At 40.9% G+C, this 19,664-nt stretch overlaps 1 protein-coding gene across 10 annotated transcripts in view; it reads left to right on the top strand.

Moving 5' to 3' along the window:
* The window catches only part of LOC104143993 (protein Hook homolog 3), a 102,929-nt gene that overhangs the window by 8,436 nt on the left and 74,829 nt on the right, over window positions 1-19,664 (top strand). For all 10 annotated transcript variants that reach the window (XM_068925038.1, XM_068925037.1, XM_068925035.1 and 7 more), the window contains exons 2-3: window positions 4,948-5,033; window positions 15,500-15,572. In XM_068925038.1, the coding sequence (XP_068781139.1) occupies window positions 4,948-5,033; window positions 15,500-15,572 (159 nt within the window). The remainder of the gene's footprint in view (window positions 1-4,947; window positions 5,034-15,499; window positions 15,573-19,664) is intronic.

Raw genomic sequence — 19,664 nt, 5'->3', positions numbered from 1 at the left:
AGAATATGTTTATAGGATAGGAATCCAAATCTCATTATGATAAATCTGACTCAATATTAGAAGCTGGAATTTGAAGATGAGCAACTTTTTGCATCAGGTAATCAATTTACCATTCTGGAAAAAAATATTAATGATCTGATTTCTTCTAGGCACTGAGGCTGAGTGAAATGTGTTTTAATCGGGTTCTTAAGGATCCTCTTGATGATATTTGTGAATGGACTAAAAGTCTTGTGTGAGGAGACAAATATACACCCCTCTTCTTGCTCTTCTCTGCCAGTCTGCTCCTTCACCCGTTCTTGCTTATGGCATGAGTAATGATCTTCTTCCAGGCAACTGAAACAGGTTCCTTTTTTTATCCTTATTCTTTTTAGCCACTTCCCCCAATTTTAGCTATATAATCTGCTTTGTTGGTTGTTTTTGTTGGTTGTTTTTCATGAGGGGGCAGGTTTGACTAGGATCTTCATGGCAGTTGGTTGTCATTTTATGTAGTCAATTCCAAAACTATGAGCAAATAATGGGGAAATAAATACTATATAAAATGCTGGGGGGACAGGACTCTGCTCTAATAAACTATTAACTGGGCACTGGTGAAATATTTACTTTGTGTTGTGTGGTCTATAAGGCAACCAGTTGCACATTGTTTGCCACCTAAGATGCTCATATATATACTTCAGGTATTATATAACAGACCTTTTTAATATTTATTTATAATAATTGTAACAGCAGTAAAAAGCAGAGTTTTGAATATAATCACTGTGCAAAGAAAAGGTATTTCATGAGCACTTAGTGTTGTGGAGGTTAAAGTGTTGGAGAGCTTTGTGAATTGTAGCCCTTATTTTATCCTGGCCCTCAGCTATTGTTTTGGAGGACTGTGTTTAGTCCATTCTCCAACCTTAATACTAGGAGTATTTTTCATGAAATGCACACCTTCCTCCTTTCTTTAGTAGCTAAGAAAGCCTCACTAGCCATGTGTATCATCTGGAAATCTAACTCGGATTTTCCAAGGTCCTGACTTTTATAGTAATTTTTTAGCCCACTGGTGTTATCTACCATATAATTCCTCACCTATACTATAAGTAGTCTCATGCGCAATGAATTAAAAAAAAATCAAGCGAAATAACTGTTTTTTGCTTCCTTACATGATAGTAGGAATGTGTGAAGGCCTGTCAAGGATAGTGGTTAACTCATTTTATTGGGTGTTTTTTCAGACTCTGTTGTCTATTAGCATATGTTGTCAGAGCTCGATATGGTGGCACAGGAAATGGAAAAGTTGGAGAAGTGTTCATCACATTGTCAAAGTTGTTAACAGGGGATTGGAATGAATGTACAGCTTTGACAAACAAAAGGTGAGGACAGTATTGAACACAGTCAAAAGTGGGAACAGTTCCAGCAGGATAAGAACTCATGGGATTTGGTTTTAACTAGACTCTTTCTGGAAGACGAAGTTGTTGCTTTCATTGCATATCTATAGAGGTCTTCATTAATCTCTTGTAGCAAAGATATTGTATTTTTTATATATTAAAGTTTATGTAGCATAAATTTGCTACCTTAGTGGATATGTTATGCTGTGTATTCATTGCTTGTTGTGCAAACAAGGGAATTTATGAAAAAGTTAAAACTCATACAAAGAAACAGCTCATATAATCAGTCTTTTCTCTCCTCCTTTCTGTTCTGTGCCATCTGCAGATAGATAGCATTGAAGTCCTCAGTTGTGATCTTGTGTGGGCATGTCTCATTGTGGAAAAAGTAGAGGTCAGGTTGCTTACCTGAGTTGTACTGATCCTTACTGACCATTTTGCCTTTTTCCTCTTGTGTAAAGCATTGGGGAGTTACGAGGGCAAAATTAGTGAGTGTGCATTTATTTATTTATTTAGTATCTCAGAAGTATGCTTTGCAGCCTTCCTTCCACTGCTCAGTGTAGTGGTTTCTCCTACCTATATTTAGTCAAGGAGGGATTTCATTCACCAAAATAAGGTAATGAATAGACAAGATGTGGTTTGCAGGATGGATGAAGGCCTCCTTGGGTGTCAGTACTGCTTGGCTGAAAATAAGGTTTTGCATTTACCTATTTCTGAAAAATTGGGGCAGTGGTTCTCAAGTGAATTTTTGCTTTGGCTATCCATGTATCAGATTGGGTGGTTGCAGCTTTGATAACTTAAAGGCAAAATATGCAAAATTGGAAACAGGTTTTCATGCCATCCTGAACTTTTTCATGCATGAGCATCCATGTTCTGTCATGGAGATACACTGTAGCCTCCTTTGCTAGGGAGACTTTTTTTTTCCTGTTTAGTGTATTACTAGGTTTTGTGGATTCGGACACAGAAAGGGCTCATGGATTCCATGCTGCTGTACAGAGAAACTAGTTAAACTATTAAGATTTCTGGCAAGACAAAGATCTTGACTGTATATGCTGTCATGTGTGGGTTGTGCAAGACAAAGATCTTGACTGTATATGCTGTCATGTGTGGGTTGTTTTCTTTTCTCCCCCCCCCGCCCACACTGTTGTTGGGGGTATTTCTGCTGTCTGGGTAGTTCAGGCCAAGCTGCGGGAAGCCACTCTCTTGAGTCTCCAACAGCTTTAGCCTGTGATCTAGATGCCATGTAGTAATTTTATTGTTTATGTTGTTGGAGCATATGCATCATTCACCTCTTATTGTTGTGGTGGTTATTTAAGTTGGCTCAATGAATGTGCTTTCTGAGCTCATCTTTTTAGCTCTTCATGAATACTGTTCCTGATTTTTCCTAATGAAGTGCTAAAACCTTTCTTGCTGAATAAGAAAAAGGAATGGAACAATCATTTAGGTCTTTGTTCTCTAAAATTAATTTTAAATGATGCTGTTGCTAGTGCTTATGTGAAATTACTAAGGCATTATGAGAGTTTGAATACCATGCTTGTAATTTTTGAGAGCCTTCTTCACAGGGATCTGTGAAACTTTTTACTTTCTGTGGATTGCCTGATACTGAAGAATACATAATTAGAGGGCATTTTATAGGGAATAGCTTGGATCTGCCTGCATCAATCTTTCAAGTACTGTTAAAGCACAAATGGTTGTACATTGAGTTCAGAAAGAACAGTTGATGTATCTGATGTAAATGTAGCCTGAAGCTGCAAGCTCTTCTAAGAATATTAGCCCCTGCTATGTACAAATTGTGTTTCATACAGGGGAGCACATGCTTACCTCCAAGCAGAATAACAGCAGTGAAAGGATTGGCCAGATGTCCTCAGAGTGGTGTCATAGATGATATTTTCACAAAGCTTACCTGCATCCCCTTAAAAGTATTGGTCCTTTAAAGTAAGTACTATGATAAATTGAACCACAGGAAATGACTTGGCTCTTTTCCACACCAGGGGAAAGAAAGGAGAAAAGAGCTCTGCTTTATAGTTATACATTGCTGGTGATTTACTGGTGTGTGTGTCTGTGTTTGTGTGGGTGGCTACCCCTCCCCCCAAGTAAATTTTAGAGTATGCATGAAAATGGAGTAGATGAATACTTGATTAAATTAGCAGCCATAGATAAATTGTGTACTGATTAATTTATTTTTGGAAAGAGGTAATTCTTGATTGTGTGTTTGCGTGAGAGACTTTTTTTAAGCTATACAGCATACTCCAAAAGTTAACTTTAGATTTGTCTCTGTATGTGTACTTAGTGTATAGTCTATAGAGAGGAATTTTGTTGTAACCCAATTGACACGGGAGTACTGTGGCCTCACCAAGAGCTGAGTACAATGCAAGTGGACTGAGTGTGGTGAGCTGTGGCCAACAGGACAACGCAAACGAGAACTGAATGTGATGAGCCTTGGTGGATCAACAAGTGACAGGAGAACAATACCTGCAACTGCTGGAAACGTGTAGCATGATATCATTGTGGACTAATCTGATTGGCAGCCTGTGCCTACATTTTGCTATAAAATCCCCCAGTAATAGAGATCAGGGGTGGGGATGTTGTAACCTTGGACACTGTGTAGAAGCAGAGCACCCGAGGTGGAACTGTTATGAGTTGGTGTTGAGCCACTGCCCGAGAGCCTGACACTGAGACCTGTGGGAGTGAGTGTTGTGCTTCCCCTAGGCTTGGCTGTGCTGACTTATTGGAGTGGTGATGGGTGGAAGGGAGGGAATTGAGAGTGAGAAGCTTTCCTTGACGCAGCTTCTCTCTCACTTGGTGCTCTTGGTGTTCCTTTTCCCCTGTGACACTAAATCACCTTAAGTCATAAGAAATTTTATCATGGATTAAAATCAAATCGGTCATTGCATGTATATGGTCCTTGTCATTCCCCTTCCACAGTTCTGAATTACCAGTGCTTGCATCTTGTATCTTAATCTCCATCTACAGACTAGGAACTCTTCTGTATACAGCCCTTAAATGTCTGTCACTGTAATAATTGAGCACTCCAGAGCAATTGGAAAACTAGCGGCATATAGACCTTCTAGGACTAAAAGAACTACGCTTTCTTCCATTTCATAGTACAGAGGAGTTAGTTTTGCAGTACATATGTGTCTCTAGAACATGTAGGAGCTCTGAGTGATGAGTGTTTGGGTGTAGGTTTTGTGTGTGTGTGTGTGTGTGTGTTTTCATCAGTTCTCTTATGTATATTACACTGAGAAAAAGGGTTTTTCAGAAGTGCTTAAATGGGAGAACACAAGTCCCATTCACTTCCAACTTTTGTTCCTGTGTGTGTTAGAAAATGCTTTCGGAAATCCATTTGTTGGGAATATACTATAGTTGATCATAGTAGAGTTTGCAGTATTTTTGGTTGCAAAAATAAAGCTATTAAGTAATGTCTGCAGTTTGTTTTACTGATTGCCAATTCAATCTAAAACTTTCTACTTTTCTACTCATACAGGAAATGTTTCCTAACAACAGCAAGTAAAATGAACATCAAGAGGTTTTCAAAAGTAAAAGAAAATAACTTTTAGTAACTTTTTTTTCCTCCTCCCTTCCTCTTCAGATCCAGACGTTTAATGTTGAAACACCATGCCAGACTGTGGAAGACTTAACGAATGGGGTTGTGATGGCTCAGGTGCTTCAAAAGATGTAAGAACAAATTTGTTCCATGATTTTTGGTGCGCAGGTTTATCACTTGTAAATTTGTCTGAATTTGAGTGTATTTTCTTAACTCAAAATTGGCCAATATTCAATAAGGACTCAACTTTTGCTGTGTTTAGCCAGTGTTTTTAATCTGGAATATGGGTGCTACTTTTTCCCCAACTTTCAGATAGTTATCTTAAGTGCAGTTAATATAAACCTAAAAAAAAGTACTTGGACAAGGTATTTATCTAGTGGTAATCTTATTGGAAAATAAATTGGGTTAAAACAAGGTTTATGTGTTCACAACACTTAAACTTCATTTTAAACAGTTGAAGCCAGTGCAAGATAAGGTATTAGCTCAGGGCAGTATTTGAAACCACAGTACACTATACTATATGTTAGAATTGCAGTAGAGAGAAATGATAAAGCTGTTAAAATTGTCTGTATTATTGCTCTCACTGTTGCTATCATTTTTATTAGTGTTAGTGGAGAGTTAAAATACTGAACAGACATGAAAAAAGACTCTGAAACTGGAGTCAGTGTCTCCAGGTCATGTCTGAGTTGTATTGGCAGGGCAATGTGGGGAACACGGGTCATACAATAAAACTTCTGTGAGGAGGGAGCAGAACAAAGAGCAGGATCACAACCCTGGACTTCAGGAGAGCGGATTTTGGCCTCTTCAGGGTCCTGCTTGGAAGAATCCCGTGGGATAGGGCCCTAGAAGGAAGAGGGATCCAAGAGAGCTGCTTGATATTCAAGGATCACCTCCTTCAAGCTCAAGAATGGTCCATCCTAATGAGTAAAAAGTCAAGCAAAGTGGGCAGGAGACCTGCATGAATGAACAAGGAGCTCCTGGCAAAACTCAAAAAGAAAAAGGAAGCGTACAAGAGGTAGAAGCAGGGACAGGTGACCCAGGAAGAATAGAATGGGTGTGCTGCCATTCAGAGGGACCTCGATAGGCTGGAGAAAATGGGCAGAGGAGCCTCATGAAGTTCCACAAAGGGAAGTGCAAAGTCCTGTACCTGGGGAGGAATAACCCCATGTGCCAGTACAGGCTGGGGGTTGACCAGCTGCAAAAGCAGCTTGGCAGAGAAGTACCTGGGGGTCCTGAGGATATGATCCAGCAATATGCTCTTGCAGCAAAGAAGGCCAACAGCATCCTGGGCTGCATTAGGCAGAGTATTGCCAGCAGGTCGAGGGAGGTAATCCTTCCCCCTCTACTCAGCCCTGGTGAGGCCACACCTGGAGTGCTGTGTCCCATTCTGGGCTCCCCAAGTACAAGAGAGACATGGAGCTCCTGGAGCGAGTCCAGCAAAGGGCTACTAAGATGATTAGGGAACTGGAGCATCTCTCCTATGAGGAAAGGCTGAGGGAACTGGGCCTGTTCAGCCTGGAGAAGAGAAGACTGAGAGGGAATCTTATCAGTGTGTATAAGTATCTGAAGGGAGGGTGTCAAGAGGATGGGGCCAGACTCTTCTCAGTGGTGCCCAGCGATAGGACGAGAGGCAACGGGCACAAATGGAAACACAGGAAGTTCCACTTGAACATGAAACACTTTTTTGCTGTGAGGGTGGTCGAACATTGGAACGGGTTGCCCAGAGAGGTTGTCCTGCTCTAGCTGACCCTGTTTTGAGCAGGGGGGTTGGACTATAGATGATCTCCAGAGGTCTCTTCCAACCTCAACCATTCTATGATTCTGTAAACTTAATGGCTCTGTTTTGATAATGTAAATTTAGTGGCATGCAAGGACATCATATTGTTAAGACTAAATGAATGGAAAAATCATTATTATGCTAGATAGTAATTAATTTTGTTTAAAAAATTTGAAGTCAAATAGAATTAAAATATTGTATGCATTAATTTACCATGCCAGCATATAATCTAGGCTGTTTCTGTATACAGTGTGAATTTTAGAATGAAATATTTTGAAATGCTTCTCTTCAAATGTATTTTCTGTCTAATCTCGACAGAGTGCACAGTGTTTTGTCTTCTTTTAGGGCACTAGAGCTAAGCATTTGAAATGTACTTAATTTATATCCAGAACTACCTGTTTTCAGAGGGAGCTTTTTCAACCTTTCACTAGAAGCTTAAACAATACTTTCTGAAGACCACACACAGTCCAGATTGTGTATGCCAGTTCCTAGAGACCTATTTAAAAAAAAAAGTCCACTTTATTCTCTTTAATATGAATTTGGTACTGCCTATGACTAAGTGTAGAACAAAAAAAATGTTTTATGTGTGATTCCTTCAAAATGAAGACTAGAAAGTTAAAGAGAAGACATGAACAGCTTTCCATGATAATTTCTTCCTTCATATGGAAAGGAGGGGGGAGAGCTCACAGGAAGGGGAAAGAGAAAGGGAGGTGGAGAGGGAGACCTTTAATTAGTTTGTTGATTTGAGATAATGCCCTCAAATATTTTATGCAGGTACTTCTAATGTATAGAATGATAATTCCTTCTAGAGCAGAAAGAAACTGACATTTAGATCTTCTAAGAAGTTTCAAGTAAGATAGAAATATATTGGATGTGGGAAACCCAAATAAGTCCAATAGCTTAGTAGTGAAAAAAGATGGAAGTTATGAAGAGACAGTTATTTTACTGAAGGAATAAATACAGTCATCTGGAAGAGATTTCTCACATAAATTCTCCTGCAAAGAAATTGAGACACCAGTTATTTTAAAAAAAAAAATCTGTTCTCTATATACTTTGCATTGAGGGAATCTATGCAATTTCAAATAATGTCAGCAGTCCTGGCTGCTTCAGAATAAGTGAAAAATCTTTATATTATTTAAATGTTTTGTGTTGATCTAAAAGAAGACAAAAAGCAAATAGAAATGGGCATTATGATCCAACATTTAAACTAGCATATTCTTAAGTTTTCTGAAATGTGAATATCAGTGTTACAAGTCTAATAAGAAATTGGATGCTGCTTCTTTCTTCAAGACTGTAAATATCTTCCTCTTTTACCTGCTAAAGTAGAAGAGAGGGTGATTATATAAATGGTAAGTGAGCTTAGTAAATTCTGTAAAAAGTCAAGATTTTTGGCAAAATCTTTAAGTTCTATGTTGGAGTGCTTGGGGGCGGCGGGGGGGGAACCATGATTGTGGCACATTGAGTTTGGATGCTCATCAATCATGAACTTGCGCAGTTTTCCCCATAGAGTACAATCCCCATTTACTTCATGACACGCCAGCAATTGGTGTCAATGTTCTTCTGTTAGCTTTTTTTTTTTAACTGACTAGTTCAAGGACTGGTCAGAATTGGGATCTGAAAGATATTATGCCTTGATTATATACCAAAATAAAGCTCGAATAACAGACCTCAGTAATCTTATTGATTGTATTTTTAACCTATTACTGTGACTTAGGATACTGTCATGTTCCCCCTCCCCCCAGTAGTAAGCAAGGAAATCTACTCCGAGATCCTGTTTTCAACTGATGAAGTGATCTCTTAAAAAGAGAAGTATGTACCATATGAATATTGTGTTTCCGTAGCAGCATTTGAATTTTTTTTTTCCTTTAGTAATTGTCACATTGATACTGAATGTTAGCTGGACTTCCTCAGTGTACTCAGAGAAGTTTAAGTAAAGATCAGCTAAGCAATTGGAAGTCTTCTGATATGTCTCAGGCAATAATTGGATCCTAAAAAATTACTCTTTGGCTGTCTTAACTCATGTCAACTCTAATTCAGATTTACAATTTTGCATGCTTGCGTAATGAAGATCTTGACTCACATACATGAGTTTAACAATAACCTTGACTGTATTTCTCTTGAGAAAAGCTTTGGAGGAAAGGAATTGCAGCAGCAAGTTGATCTTAGAATTCTAAAACAATAATAAGGTATGAATGATTTCTAAGAAAAAATATTATTGCTTCTCTTTCTGTAGTAGAAGATGCTTCCAATGGATCCTTGATGTAGCTATCGGGGTAGTAAACACAATAGCCAGCTGTGTCTCTGAATGTGAAAGGTCAGCACATAGATGTGGTCACTATGTTTGGTCTAAATAGTTGGTTTAAAAAACTGAGTGGGACCCAATAGACAAAGCCATTTTAGAGAATGCAAAGAGAAAGCATTCATTGCTGTTAACAATTTAAAAAACAAATTTGAAACAACCCGTAGAGTTCTCCTTTTTGCTCCTTCAAGTCAAACAGGTACTGCAGAAAAGATACTTAGTCAGGTCAGGTGGGTGTGTGCAGGCAAATGAAAGGAGTTAGGATAGAACAAATAAGTCAGTCTTTTCTTCTGTATCAGTAGCGGTAACTCCCTCCCTGTCCCAAGGAAAACCACTAAGTATAAGAAAGTTGGCACATAAGTAGAAATGCATGACAACAAGGCAGGTGGATGCTAGGAGTTATTCTGAAATCATTCATTAAAGTGTAATAGTGAAGAATAAATTAGGCCAAAAAGCAATGGATTACTGTAAATAGGGGAATGGAGCCTGGATCATAGGCATGCAATCTGTGACTTAAAGCTGTCATCTTCAATGAAGACTTTAGAGATTTTCACCTCAGACTCTCCCAACCCTTCAGCAAGTGCATCTTAAAGACAAATTTAGAATGGAAACTAGAGTCAAAAAACCACTTAAACAGTTTCTCTTATTATTACATTAAGAAAAGCAAACTGCTACTGCTGTAAATGATGTTTCCTGAAGTTTGGGGGTCACTCAGTACAGCTGCCTCCAATTTAAAGACCTCCGCCAATGTGTGTTCATTGAGGCTGATAACATTGTGTTGAGGAGGGGAAGAGATATCTGATGACTTTTCAGTGCATCAAGAATTTCATCATAATAAAACAATTTTTATAAAAGTCAGAAAAGCAGATTAATATCTCCAGTGAGAATTCCAAAAAGGGGATGAATTTTCTATGACTAAGCAAAATGCAGTTATTAATGAACATGAGTCAGGTGAAGCATTGGATAGAAATCTGAAGATGTTGGGCTTTAACTTTTTGCACTGATCTGGTGATCTGGGCATATTTCTGTGGAAGAAATGGGCTAGCATTTCAAGAAAATTGAGAGATTGAATTCTGAACTTGCTATTCTTTCCATTTCTTTACCTCCACTGTCATGGGAAGGGTCTACTAGGTACTTATCAAGGCAGGTTATTGTAGAAACAAAGACAAAATTAAGACAGTAGTTTATGATGAGAGACAGTTTCAGAGAGATTCTTAGTTCAGGGAAATAAAAGATTTACACAGCAGAGAACCAGAAGATTTGTTGGCAGTGAAATAAGAAATGGAAGAAAATCACTTGCTCATCAGATGATAGAACAGCCATCCCTTGCGTTAACGGGCTAGGAAGGGTCAGGAGCTCCTTCCATCTTGAAAGTATGTTGGTTTTTATTTTATTTTTTTTATTTTTTTAAGCTAGGATAAAGTGTTATCCCAAGTGTATGAGGATCATTTGTTAAAAGAATTAAACCATGTAGCAGAACTTTTCTGTAATAAAGCTGCTGAAAGAGACTGTGGAAAAGGGTACTTAGAGGGAGTTGTTGACACCTTCAGAAGCTTTTCGCGAATTTAGAGTATGATAAAATATGGTAGAAATGTGATGCAAGTAAGGAAGAGCATTTTTACCTACAGATGCAGGTTTTGCTAAATAAAAATCCTGAAGGACACTTTTTATCTTAAACACATCATCTTTGAAATTCAAGTTAAAGTACTAATGAATTGGATTCTCCAGCACTAACTTCATTACGTTTGAGAAGGAAAAATCAGTCTATGCTTTGAAACTGATTTTTTTTTTAATTCCTTATGATATAGAGTTCACTTGAACCTTCAAATGTGAAGGCTACCATTCCCTCTGATTAAAACAGTAATGAAATACAGTAAAATTAAGATGCCTGTATACCATCAAAACTGTTGATTGTTTTAGAGAGTGCAATACTCAATACTTTTTACTGTGATGTTATTCATCAGTTTCAGTATTTCTTACGCATCCACTGGTATCAGTGGAAAATAATAATTCTCTGTTATATATTAGAGTACTAACTTTTTGCCTTTCTTCCGCCTCTGGAGACTGTTTAGTATCTAGGTATCATTAGGTACTTCTTTCTTTCTTTATCAGTCATTGAGTGGGGCTAATTGTTATACAGTGCAGCATAGCTTGTGTGTGTTAATATATGCAGAATATAAAAGCAGGGCTTTTATATTCCTAGTGAAGGGGTGTGTCTATGTAAACACATGCTCATGTGGGCCTCACCTTGGCCAAGAGCTGAGTACAATGCAAGTGGACTGAGTGTGGTGAGCTGTGGCCAACAGGACAACGCAAACGAGAACTGAATGTGATGAGCCTTGGTGGATCAACAAGTGACAGGAGAACAATACCTGCAACTGCTGGAAACGTGTAGCATGATATCATTGTGGACTAATCTGATTGGCAGCCTGTGCCTACATTTTGCTATAAAATCCCCCAGTAATAGAGATCAGGGGTGGGGATGTTGTAACCTTGGACACTGTGTAGAAGCAGAGCACCCGAGGTGGAACTGTTATGAGTTGGTGTTGAGCCACTGCCCGAGAGCCTGACACTGAGACCTGTGGGAGTGAGTGTTGTGCTTCCCCTAGGCTTGGCTGTGCTGACTTATTGGAGTGGTGATGGGTGGAAGGGAGGGAATTGAGAGTGAGAAGCTTTCCTTGACGCAGCTTCTCTCTCACTTGGTCTGCTTAATAAGTTCAGAGTAGTGGTGTCATGTTGTTTAATGTATTTCCTACTCCCCTGTGTGCACATGCACACTTAAAACAGCTTACTGTGCCACTGTTAAAATGAGTAATAGTCATGATTTATGCTGCATACTCAGTGTTTTGGAGTGGTTGTTCTGGAGAGGTGTGGGGTTCTTCCCCCCCCCCCGGCATCTATGAAGTGCAGAGGTAATTGCTTAAATAAAAGGAAATTGCATACAAAATAGGATAGAGAATATAGGATAGTTCTCAGCCCTACTGAGAACAAATATTACATGTAGCATTACTGTATTAACAAAAGTATAAGTATCTTGTGCTCTGAAAAAAAATACAAGTTACCTGAAGAATTAGAGATTAGGCAGCTATGAATGTATGAATACCTCTATAAAGGTAAAGGTATCTAATGCAAGAGATTCCCCAACTTCAGCTCTAGCCTTCAGGTTATGATGATGACAGAAACCTCGCTCGCAACACTTGGTTCAAGCAAGTCATCTCATCATACTGATGATATTCCAATCAATGATTTTCTGCTGACCTCATTTAATACATCTTCAAATTAACTGGTAGACATTTCATAATCACAACTGCTCACTTCTCAGCTAAGCCTATTTTCATTTTTGTTTCAGTGATGCTTTTTTGAGCATTCCAATATGAGATGATCTTGGCTTTCCTCCTTGTAATTGCACGGGCCAAGGGACTCCAGGAGCTTTAAAGAACATGAGTCAACTGTACTCAAGGATTAAGCTGGTTAAGTGGGGGAGACTTGTTCACAGTGATGGCTATGAGCTACTGTAGTCTTGGAATGTGCACCTGAAAACCCATTCATTGCAGGCAAAACAGTCTCAACTTGGGGCATTTCACCTAATATAATTTATTGCCAATTAACAAACTTTTAATTACCGATTTGGGTATTGAGAGGCAAAGACATTAAACGTAGGGAAACACCTTTCTTCCCCTTTCCCCAGGCTTAACTTCAGTCCAGCACCTCTCCTCCCTCCTTCCTAGTCTCAACTCTCCTTGTTTTCACTGCATGTTACACTCAGTCTCTCCCAATCCCTTCAGTGAGGCAACGGGTGGCACAGGAGGTTGGGGCCAGTGCCTAGTGGTTTCTGTCTGCAGCTCCTTGCTTCTTACTCTTCTGCTGCTCCTGGCTTCTTACTTGTTTTCTCTGCTTTGGTGTGGGTTCCTCCATGGACCGCAGTCCCTTCATGGGTGTACCTGCTCTGGTGTGGCTTATCCATGGGCTGCAGTTCCCTCAGAGGCATACCTCCTCTGGCATGGAGCACCTCCTCCCAAGAATGCATCTCCAGCCATGTCCCCAACAATGCCCCTTTCCACATGTCTCATCCATTTTGTTTCTCCAAACATGTCTCTTCACATATCTCCTCACATCTCTTTTTGTGTCCTGTGTCTCCTCGTGTCTTTACTTTTGTATGTCCTCACATACCTCCTCCTGTATCTCCCACCTCTAACAGCTGCTGCTCTTTCTTAAATATATCTGAGCAGAGGCTCCATGTGCTCCTCGGATTGGTTGGAGTTTTGGCATGCAATGGGTTGTTTTCATCCCTTCCAGAGCCGGCTGGCACCAGTTGTGACCGGCCCAGGGCAGTTCCTGGCCTCCTCCCACACAGGGCACCCTGCAGCCCCCTGCTACCCAAACCCTGCCTGTTAGGCCCAATACACCGTTTTTTAAATGTTTCTATGCTAAATTTTTGATCTCTGATGATTTGGTCCCTTAGTTTGATTATAGAGAGAAAGCATTGCTGTTGATGTTAATACTCATGATTTGAACCTTAGAATTTTGAGAACTGAAATTTTGGCAGTTGCATTAGGAATGATGCTGAGGTGACTTCCCAACAGTGGAGGAAAGTATGATAATTTTAGACTTTCTTGGTGATGACCCTCTTACAGCGTTCTTTCTGAGATTTGCTGGCACAGGTCTGTCTTTGGATGTTGCTAGCTATTTTTTAATCTGGCATTGAGGTCCTGTAAAGAGAATTGTTGTTGACACTTTTCTGACTATTGTTTTGTGTGAATGACTGAATGGATTGTTTATCTGCTGCTAGTCCTTGGATCCTTCATGAAGACCAAAGGGGACACTCAGGTTTAACTTGATTTCATTCCAAGGAGCCTCCCTAAAACGAATGTTTAGAGAGCTAAATAAAAGTGTAAGCAGTCCATGACTTCTGTCAAGAAGAAAGTGAAGGTAGATTGATGGTCCCTGTACCACGTTACTGTTGTAGCCAAGAAAAGCTTTTTAATCATTGTTGAAATATAGCTCACCGGGGTGAACTGAGTTGGTGTTGAACCCTAAATTTTGCATTTTTTCATCAGGTGATGGCTTCCTTGTTGAATATTGGGTATGCAGTGTTAGTCAACCAGTCCCTCCAAGTAGATTTCTCCTTGTGAGCATTTCTATGTTGTTTCCCATCTTGCTTTTCAGACTTTTTTTTTTATACAATGAAAATGTAAAGCCAAGAATTGGCATAATCATGGCACTGCAGCCTTGAAGCAGCTGAAGATGTTTGTGACCTACCATGACCAGGATGATAAGATGAGGCCCCTAAGAAAGTTCTCTTGGTCTTTGCCAGTGAAACACAGATAATTATGTCCACTTTGTGTCTCTCTGGAGAATGCAGCAGTAAATTTAATAGTACTTGGCAGCAACATGTGGTAGTTTAAGTCTAGAAATTAGGAATACTTTTTGTGCAACTGAAGTCTGGAGATTGACTACTACATTGGCTCTTAAGAGCCTTACTCTTTCAAAAAAATGCTTTTTTTTGGACTGTGGTGACTATTTTTCATCTGAAATATGAGTCTTTCCTTATGTTAGCATATTGCTTTAATACCAGTTATTTTTAATGTCTTATCTCTCTTTAGTTCTGATCATACTGTCAAAAATCTTACGTTGTAGAAGGGAAAATGTGACTTCAGTAAGCAGTAGGAAATGTTACCCTTTTAGATAATCTTGTCTCTGAACTGGGGGCAAGAGGGAGGGAGTGTTAGTTGTCATGAATAAGTAGCTCAGTGAAGATGTGCAAGAGAGAGGAAGGAGGTTTACAGAAATAGCAGCATGCTATACAAGCAATAGGTGTTCTCTTTTTCTGTGTCTTTACCTTGATTGCCTCACCAGAAGTGCAGAAGATGGAAAATCCTTTAAAGAAAGGTAATGATAAATCTTTTTGTGAAGGATTACCATGAAAAAATATTTGGAAAAACTGTGATGTTTGATAGAAGAGATAACAGATAAGTATGTTCTCAGTAGCAAATACTTAATTCCAGTGCTGCTTTTAACTTTTTTTCAGTGTATGAAGGTGGCATATTTTGTTCACTCTCAAGCTTTCCTTTTTATTAAAGGAGTATTTATAGCCAGAATCTAGCAAGGAATTCATGTGTGGGGAAAAAAACATTAATAATTTTACTAATTTTTTAAGTGTTGCAAACATGGTAGTATTCCCTGAGAGTTTAAGCCCCAGCATTAGCTGATAATCTGTAACATTAAGAAAGAACACTTTCAACATGGAGACATGGAAGAAATTGGCAAGATGCATTCCAAGTGTTGCAGTTTCCTCAAAAGTATTAACTACCCATGGCATGCAGAGAAAATTGAGATATGAGCAGGGTGTAAATACTTAGATAAATGAATAATAGCAGGATTCTGAACTTTTATATACTGGCCATATCTATATAGATAGTAATTTAAATAACATCTGCCTAAAATAGATGTTGAATCACTAAGGTGTCAGTACTTGAAATTTGTGTTCTTAACAAATGTTCTAACTTTTTATGTATTTTCAGAGATCCAACTTACTTTGATGAAAACTGGTTAAACAGAATCAAAACAGAAGTAGGAGATAATTGGAGGCTAAAGGTATTTGGTTTGTTTTACTTGCCTGCAAATCTGTATATCAGTGCTTAGTACAATATTGTTTGTGCTTAAATAGTAATGTATTTCTAAATTAAGACTTTGCTTTATAATAGAATATATTGAATGTAAGGTGATTTTAGCGATGGTTTTTTACATTATTATTAGTAGTATCCTGTAGTTTAATGAAGAAAAAAACGAACAAATGTTGAGTTTGTAAATAAGTTTCAATAAGCTAAGAGGAAAAATAAATCTTAAAATAACTTGAATGTGTAAATTACCATTTGAGCAACTGAGAAGTGTGAATAAAGGTTTTTACTCTTTTTATTGCAACATGTGAAAATAATTACTCTTTCAAAAAAGTGATTCTGTTCTGAGAAATAATTGCATAAAAATAGCAAAGTAATAAGTAATTTAGTTGAATAAAAAAAGCAAAGTGATATTTCTTTTTACATTGGCAGCTCTGCAAAATTACTGAGCTGTAGGTGTAGGAGAGAAAGTGGTGCTCTTATGTTGTGTGTAATCAGCATGTTTGTTAACCACACTCTATTTGCTGGATCGTTTCTGCCACCTGGTATACTAGTACTTTTTCTTGATTCTTTCTTATGCAAAACTTCAATGCAGTAGAAGTTTCCCTATAATTAAGGAGAATTTGAGCTTAAAACCAGGAAGAACACAGCTGGACATTCAGATGTCAGTGTAGCTTCAGGAAAAAAAATTCAAATGTACACTGACCACATTTGATGGGAAAATCAGGATATATGTGCCTTCCTAAAATGCCATTTCCAACCAAGTTTCCTGGGGAAACAAAACAGGTATGGTTTGTGTAAGGGTAAGGTGGGGGCAATGCCTGGATTCCAGGCAGAGACAGATACACAAACACAAGGCACACTATGATTGATACTGCGCGTTTATTACCTCTGCGTCTGAGCAGGGGTTCCCCAGCGATTTCCTGATCGAGGCAATAATGGAGTGGGAGAGTCCCTGGCACTGCTGAGCGTCGGTCCAGGGCGAGGAACGCCAGGGGGGCACTATGTGAGGTTTTTATGGGCTACACACATGTGCAGTAAGCATAGTGAGCTCATTGCTAATCTCGATTCAAAGCCCAAGTGCAGCGCCACACTGACAGGGGCTCAGCCGCGTGACTATGGGTCAGCCTGCCCTGTAGCTGCTCCTTTTCCCACGGAATGGTCTGGCTAGCTTCCATCACTTAGCTCCTCGACCTTCTTCTGCATTTTCCCATACGTTCTACCCCCATGATGGAAAGCTAGTTACAGGCCGCCAGAAGGGCGTGGGGTATGAGGGCAAGGGAGTTTACAAAGCAAAGAAATCAAAACATAACATAATACAAAGCAAAAGATAAACAGGAGTCCTCCTTTTATGGGGTGGCCCAGGCATCTGTGTCATTCTGTCGGATATCACAGAATCACAGAAACACAGAATGGCCAAGGTTGGAAGGGACCTCTGGAGATCATCTAGTCCAACCTCCCTGCTCAAGCAGGCTCATCTAGAGCACATTGCCCAGGATCGCGTCCAGGCAGGTTTTAAATATCTCCAGGGAAGGAGACTCCACAACCTCTCTGGGCAACCTGGTCCAGGGCTCAGTCACCCTCACAGGAAAGAAGTTTCTCCTCATGTTCAGATGGAACTCCCTGTGTTTCAGTTTGTGCCCATTGCCTCTTGTCCTGTCTCTGGGCACCACTGAGAAGAGTCTGGCCCCATCCTCTTGACACTCCCCCTTCAGATACTTGAACACACTGATCAGATCCCCTCTCAGTCTTCTCTTCCCCAGGCTGAACAGGCCCAGCTCCCTCAGCCTTTCTTCATAGGAGAGATGCTCCAGTCCCCTAATCATCTTTGTAGCCCTCCACTCGACTCTCTCCAGTAGTGCCATGTCTCTCTTGTCCTGGGGAGCCCAGAACTGGACACAGGATTCCAGATGTGGCCTCACCAGGGCTGAGTAGAGGGGCAGGATCACCTCCCTCGACCTGCTGGCAACACTCTGCCTAATGCAGCCCAGGATCCCCTTGGCCTTCTTGGCCCCAAGGACACACTGCTGGCTCATGGTCAACTTGTTGTCCACCAGGACTCCCAGGTCCTTTTATGCAGAGCTGCTTTCCAGCAGGTCAGCCCCCAGCCTGTCCTGGTGCCTGGGATTATTCCTCCCCAGGTGCAGGACCCTGCACTTGCCTTGGTTGAACTGCAGGAGGTTCCTCTCCGCCCAGCTCTCCAGCCTGTCCAGGTCCCTCTGAATGGCAGCACAGTCTTCTGGTGTGTCAGCCACTCCTCCCAGTTTCGTATTTCGTATCATCAGCAAACTTGCCGAGGGTGCACTCTGTCCCTTCATCCAGGTCATTGATGAATACGTTGAACAAGTGTGGACCCAGGACTGACCCCTGGGGGACACCACTAGCTACAGGCCTCCAACTAGGCACTGCGCCATTCACCACAACCCTCTGAGCTCTGCCATCCAGCCAGGTCTCAATCCACCTCACTGTCCATTCATCTAACCCACACTTCCTGAGCTTGCCTAGGAGGATGTGATGGGAGACAGTGTCAAAAGCCTTGCTGAAGTCCAGGGAGACAACATCCACTGCTCTGCCCTCATCTCCCCAGCCAGTCATTCCATCATGGAAGGCTATCAGGTTGGTCAAGCATGATTTCCCCTTGGTGAATCCATGCTGACTACTCCTGATCACCTTCCTGTCCTCCAGATGCTTAGTGATGACCTCCAGGATGAGCTGTTCCATCACCTTTCCAGGGATGGAGGTGAGGCTGACAGGCCTGTAGTTCCCTGGCTCCTCCTTCTTGCCCTTTTTGAAGGCTGGGGTGACACCGGCTTTCTCCCAGTCCTCAGGCACCTCTCCTGATCTCCAGGACCTTTCAAAGATGATGGAGAATGGCCTAGCAATGACATCCGCCAGCTCCCTCAGCACTCATGGGTGCACCCCATCGGGGCCCATGGATTTGTGGATGTCAAGTTTGCCCATATGACCTCTAACCCAAGCCTCCTCGACCAAGGGAGAGTCTTCCTTTCTCCAGCCTTCCTCTCTTGTCCCCAGGATCTGGAATTCCCGAGGGCTGGCCTTAGCAGTAAAGGCTGAAGCAAAGAAGGCATTCAGCAACTCTGCCTTCTCTGTATCCTTCATCACCAGGGCACCCACCCCATTCAGCAGCGGGCCCACATTTTCCCTACTCTTCCTTTTGCTATTGATGTATTTGAAGAAGCCCTTCTTGTTGTCCTTGACATCCCTTGCCAGATTTAATTCCAAATGGGCCTTAGCCTTCCTTGTCGCATCCCTGCAGACTCTGACAACGTCCCTATGTTCCTCCCAAGGGGCCTGTCCCCTTTTCCACATTCTGTAGACTTCCTTCTTCTGTTGGAGTTTTGCCAGGAGTTCCTTGCTCATCCATGCAGGTCTCCTGTCCACTTTGCTGGACTTCTTACTCAGAGGGATGCACGCATCTTGAGCCTGGAGGAAGTGATGCTTGAATATTAACCAGCTTTCTTGGACCCCTCTTCCTTCTAGGGCCCTACCCCATGAGATTCCCCTAGGGAGGTCCCTGAAGAGGCCAAAGTCTGCTCTCCTGAAGTCCAGGGTTGCGATCTTACTTATTGCCCTGCTTCCTCCTCGCAGGATCCTGAATTCCACCATCTCATGGTCACTGCAGCCAACGCTGCCCCCAGCCTTCACAAGATGATGGATAATATCTTGTAAGTGACTGATATCATTCTCAATAGACACCAGTTCATCAGTGATGTTAAAACAGCACATCCTGGTGAAGTCATGACATCTGTGGTTATGTCACAGTAGGAGATAGTCCATCAGTAGACGGCTTTGCGGTGTTCCTTCCCATACTGCCCCCAACTTTTTATTTAAAGAGGCAATGGCTCTAGATGTCCACTTTAAGCCTTGAGTTAAAGCGCAGGCAACATGCTCTAACTGTTTAGAATTATGCGCCACCACCCCTGGGATCCCAACTAGGCTTAATAATAGGCCTAAGGCTGCTGCATGAGAAAAAAAATTTGTATGGGGGTTACAAATGGCATCCAGGACATTCCATGGGGTCCTTCGCCGTTCCATCATAAAGGAAAGA

Source organism: Struthio camelus, chromosome W (genome assembly GCF_040807025.1).
Source record: "Struthio camelus isolate bStrCam1 chromosome W, bStrCam1.hap1, whole genome shotgun sequence".
In the NCBI taxonomy this organism is placed as follows: domain Eukaryota; kingdom Metazoa; phylum Chordata; class Aves; order Struthioniformes; family Struthionidae; genus Struthio; species Struthio camelus.
This window is presented reverse-complemented; position numbering and strand designations above follow the sequence as displayed.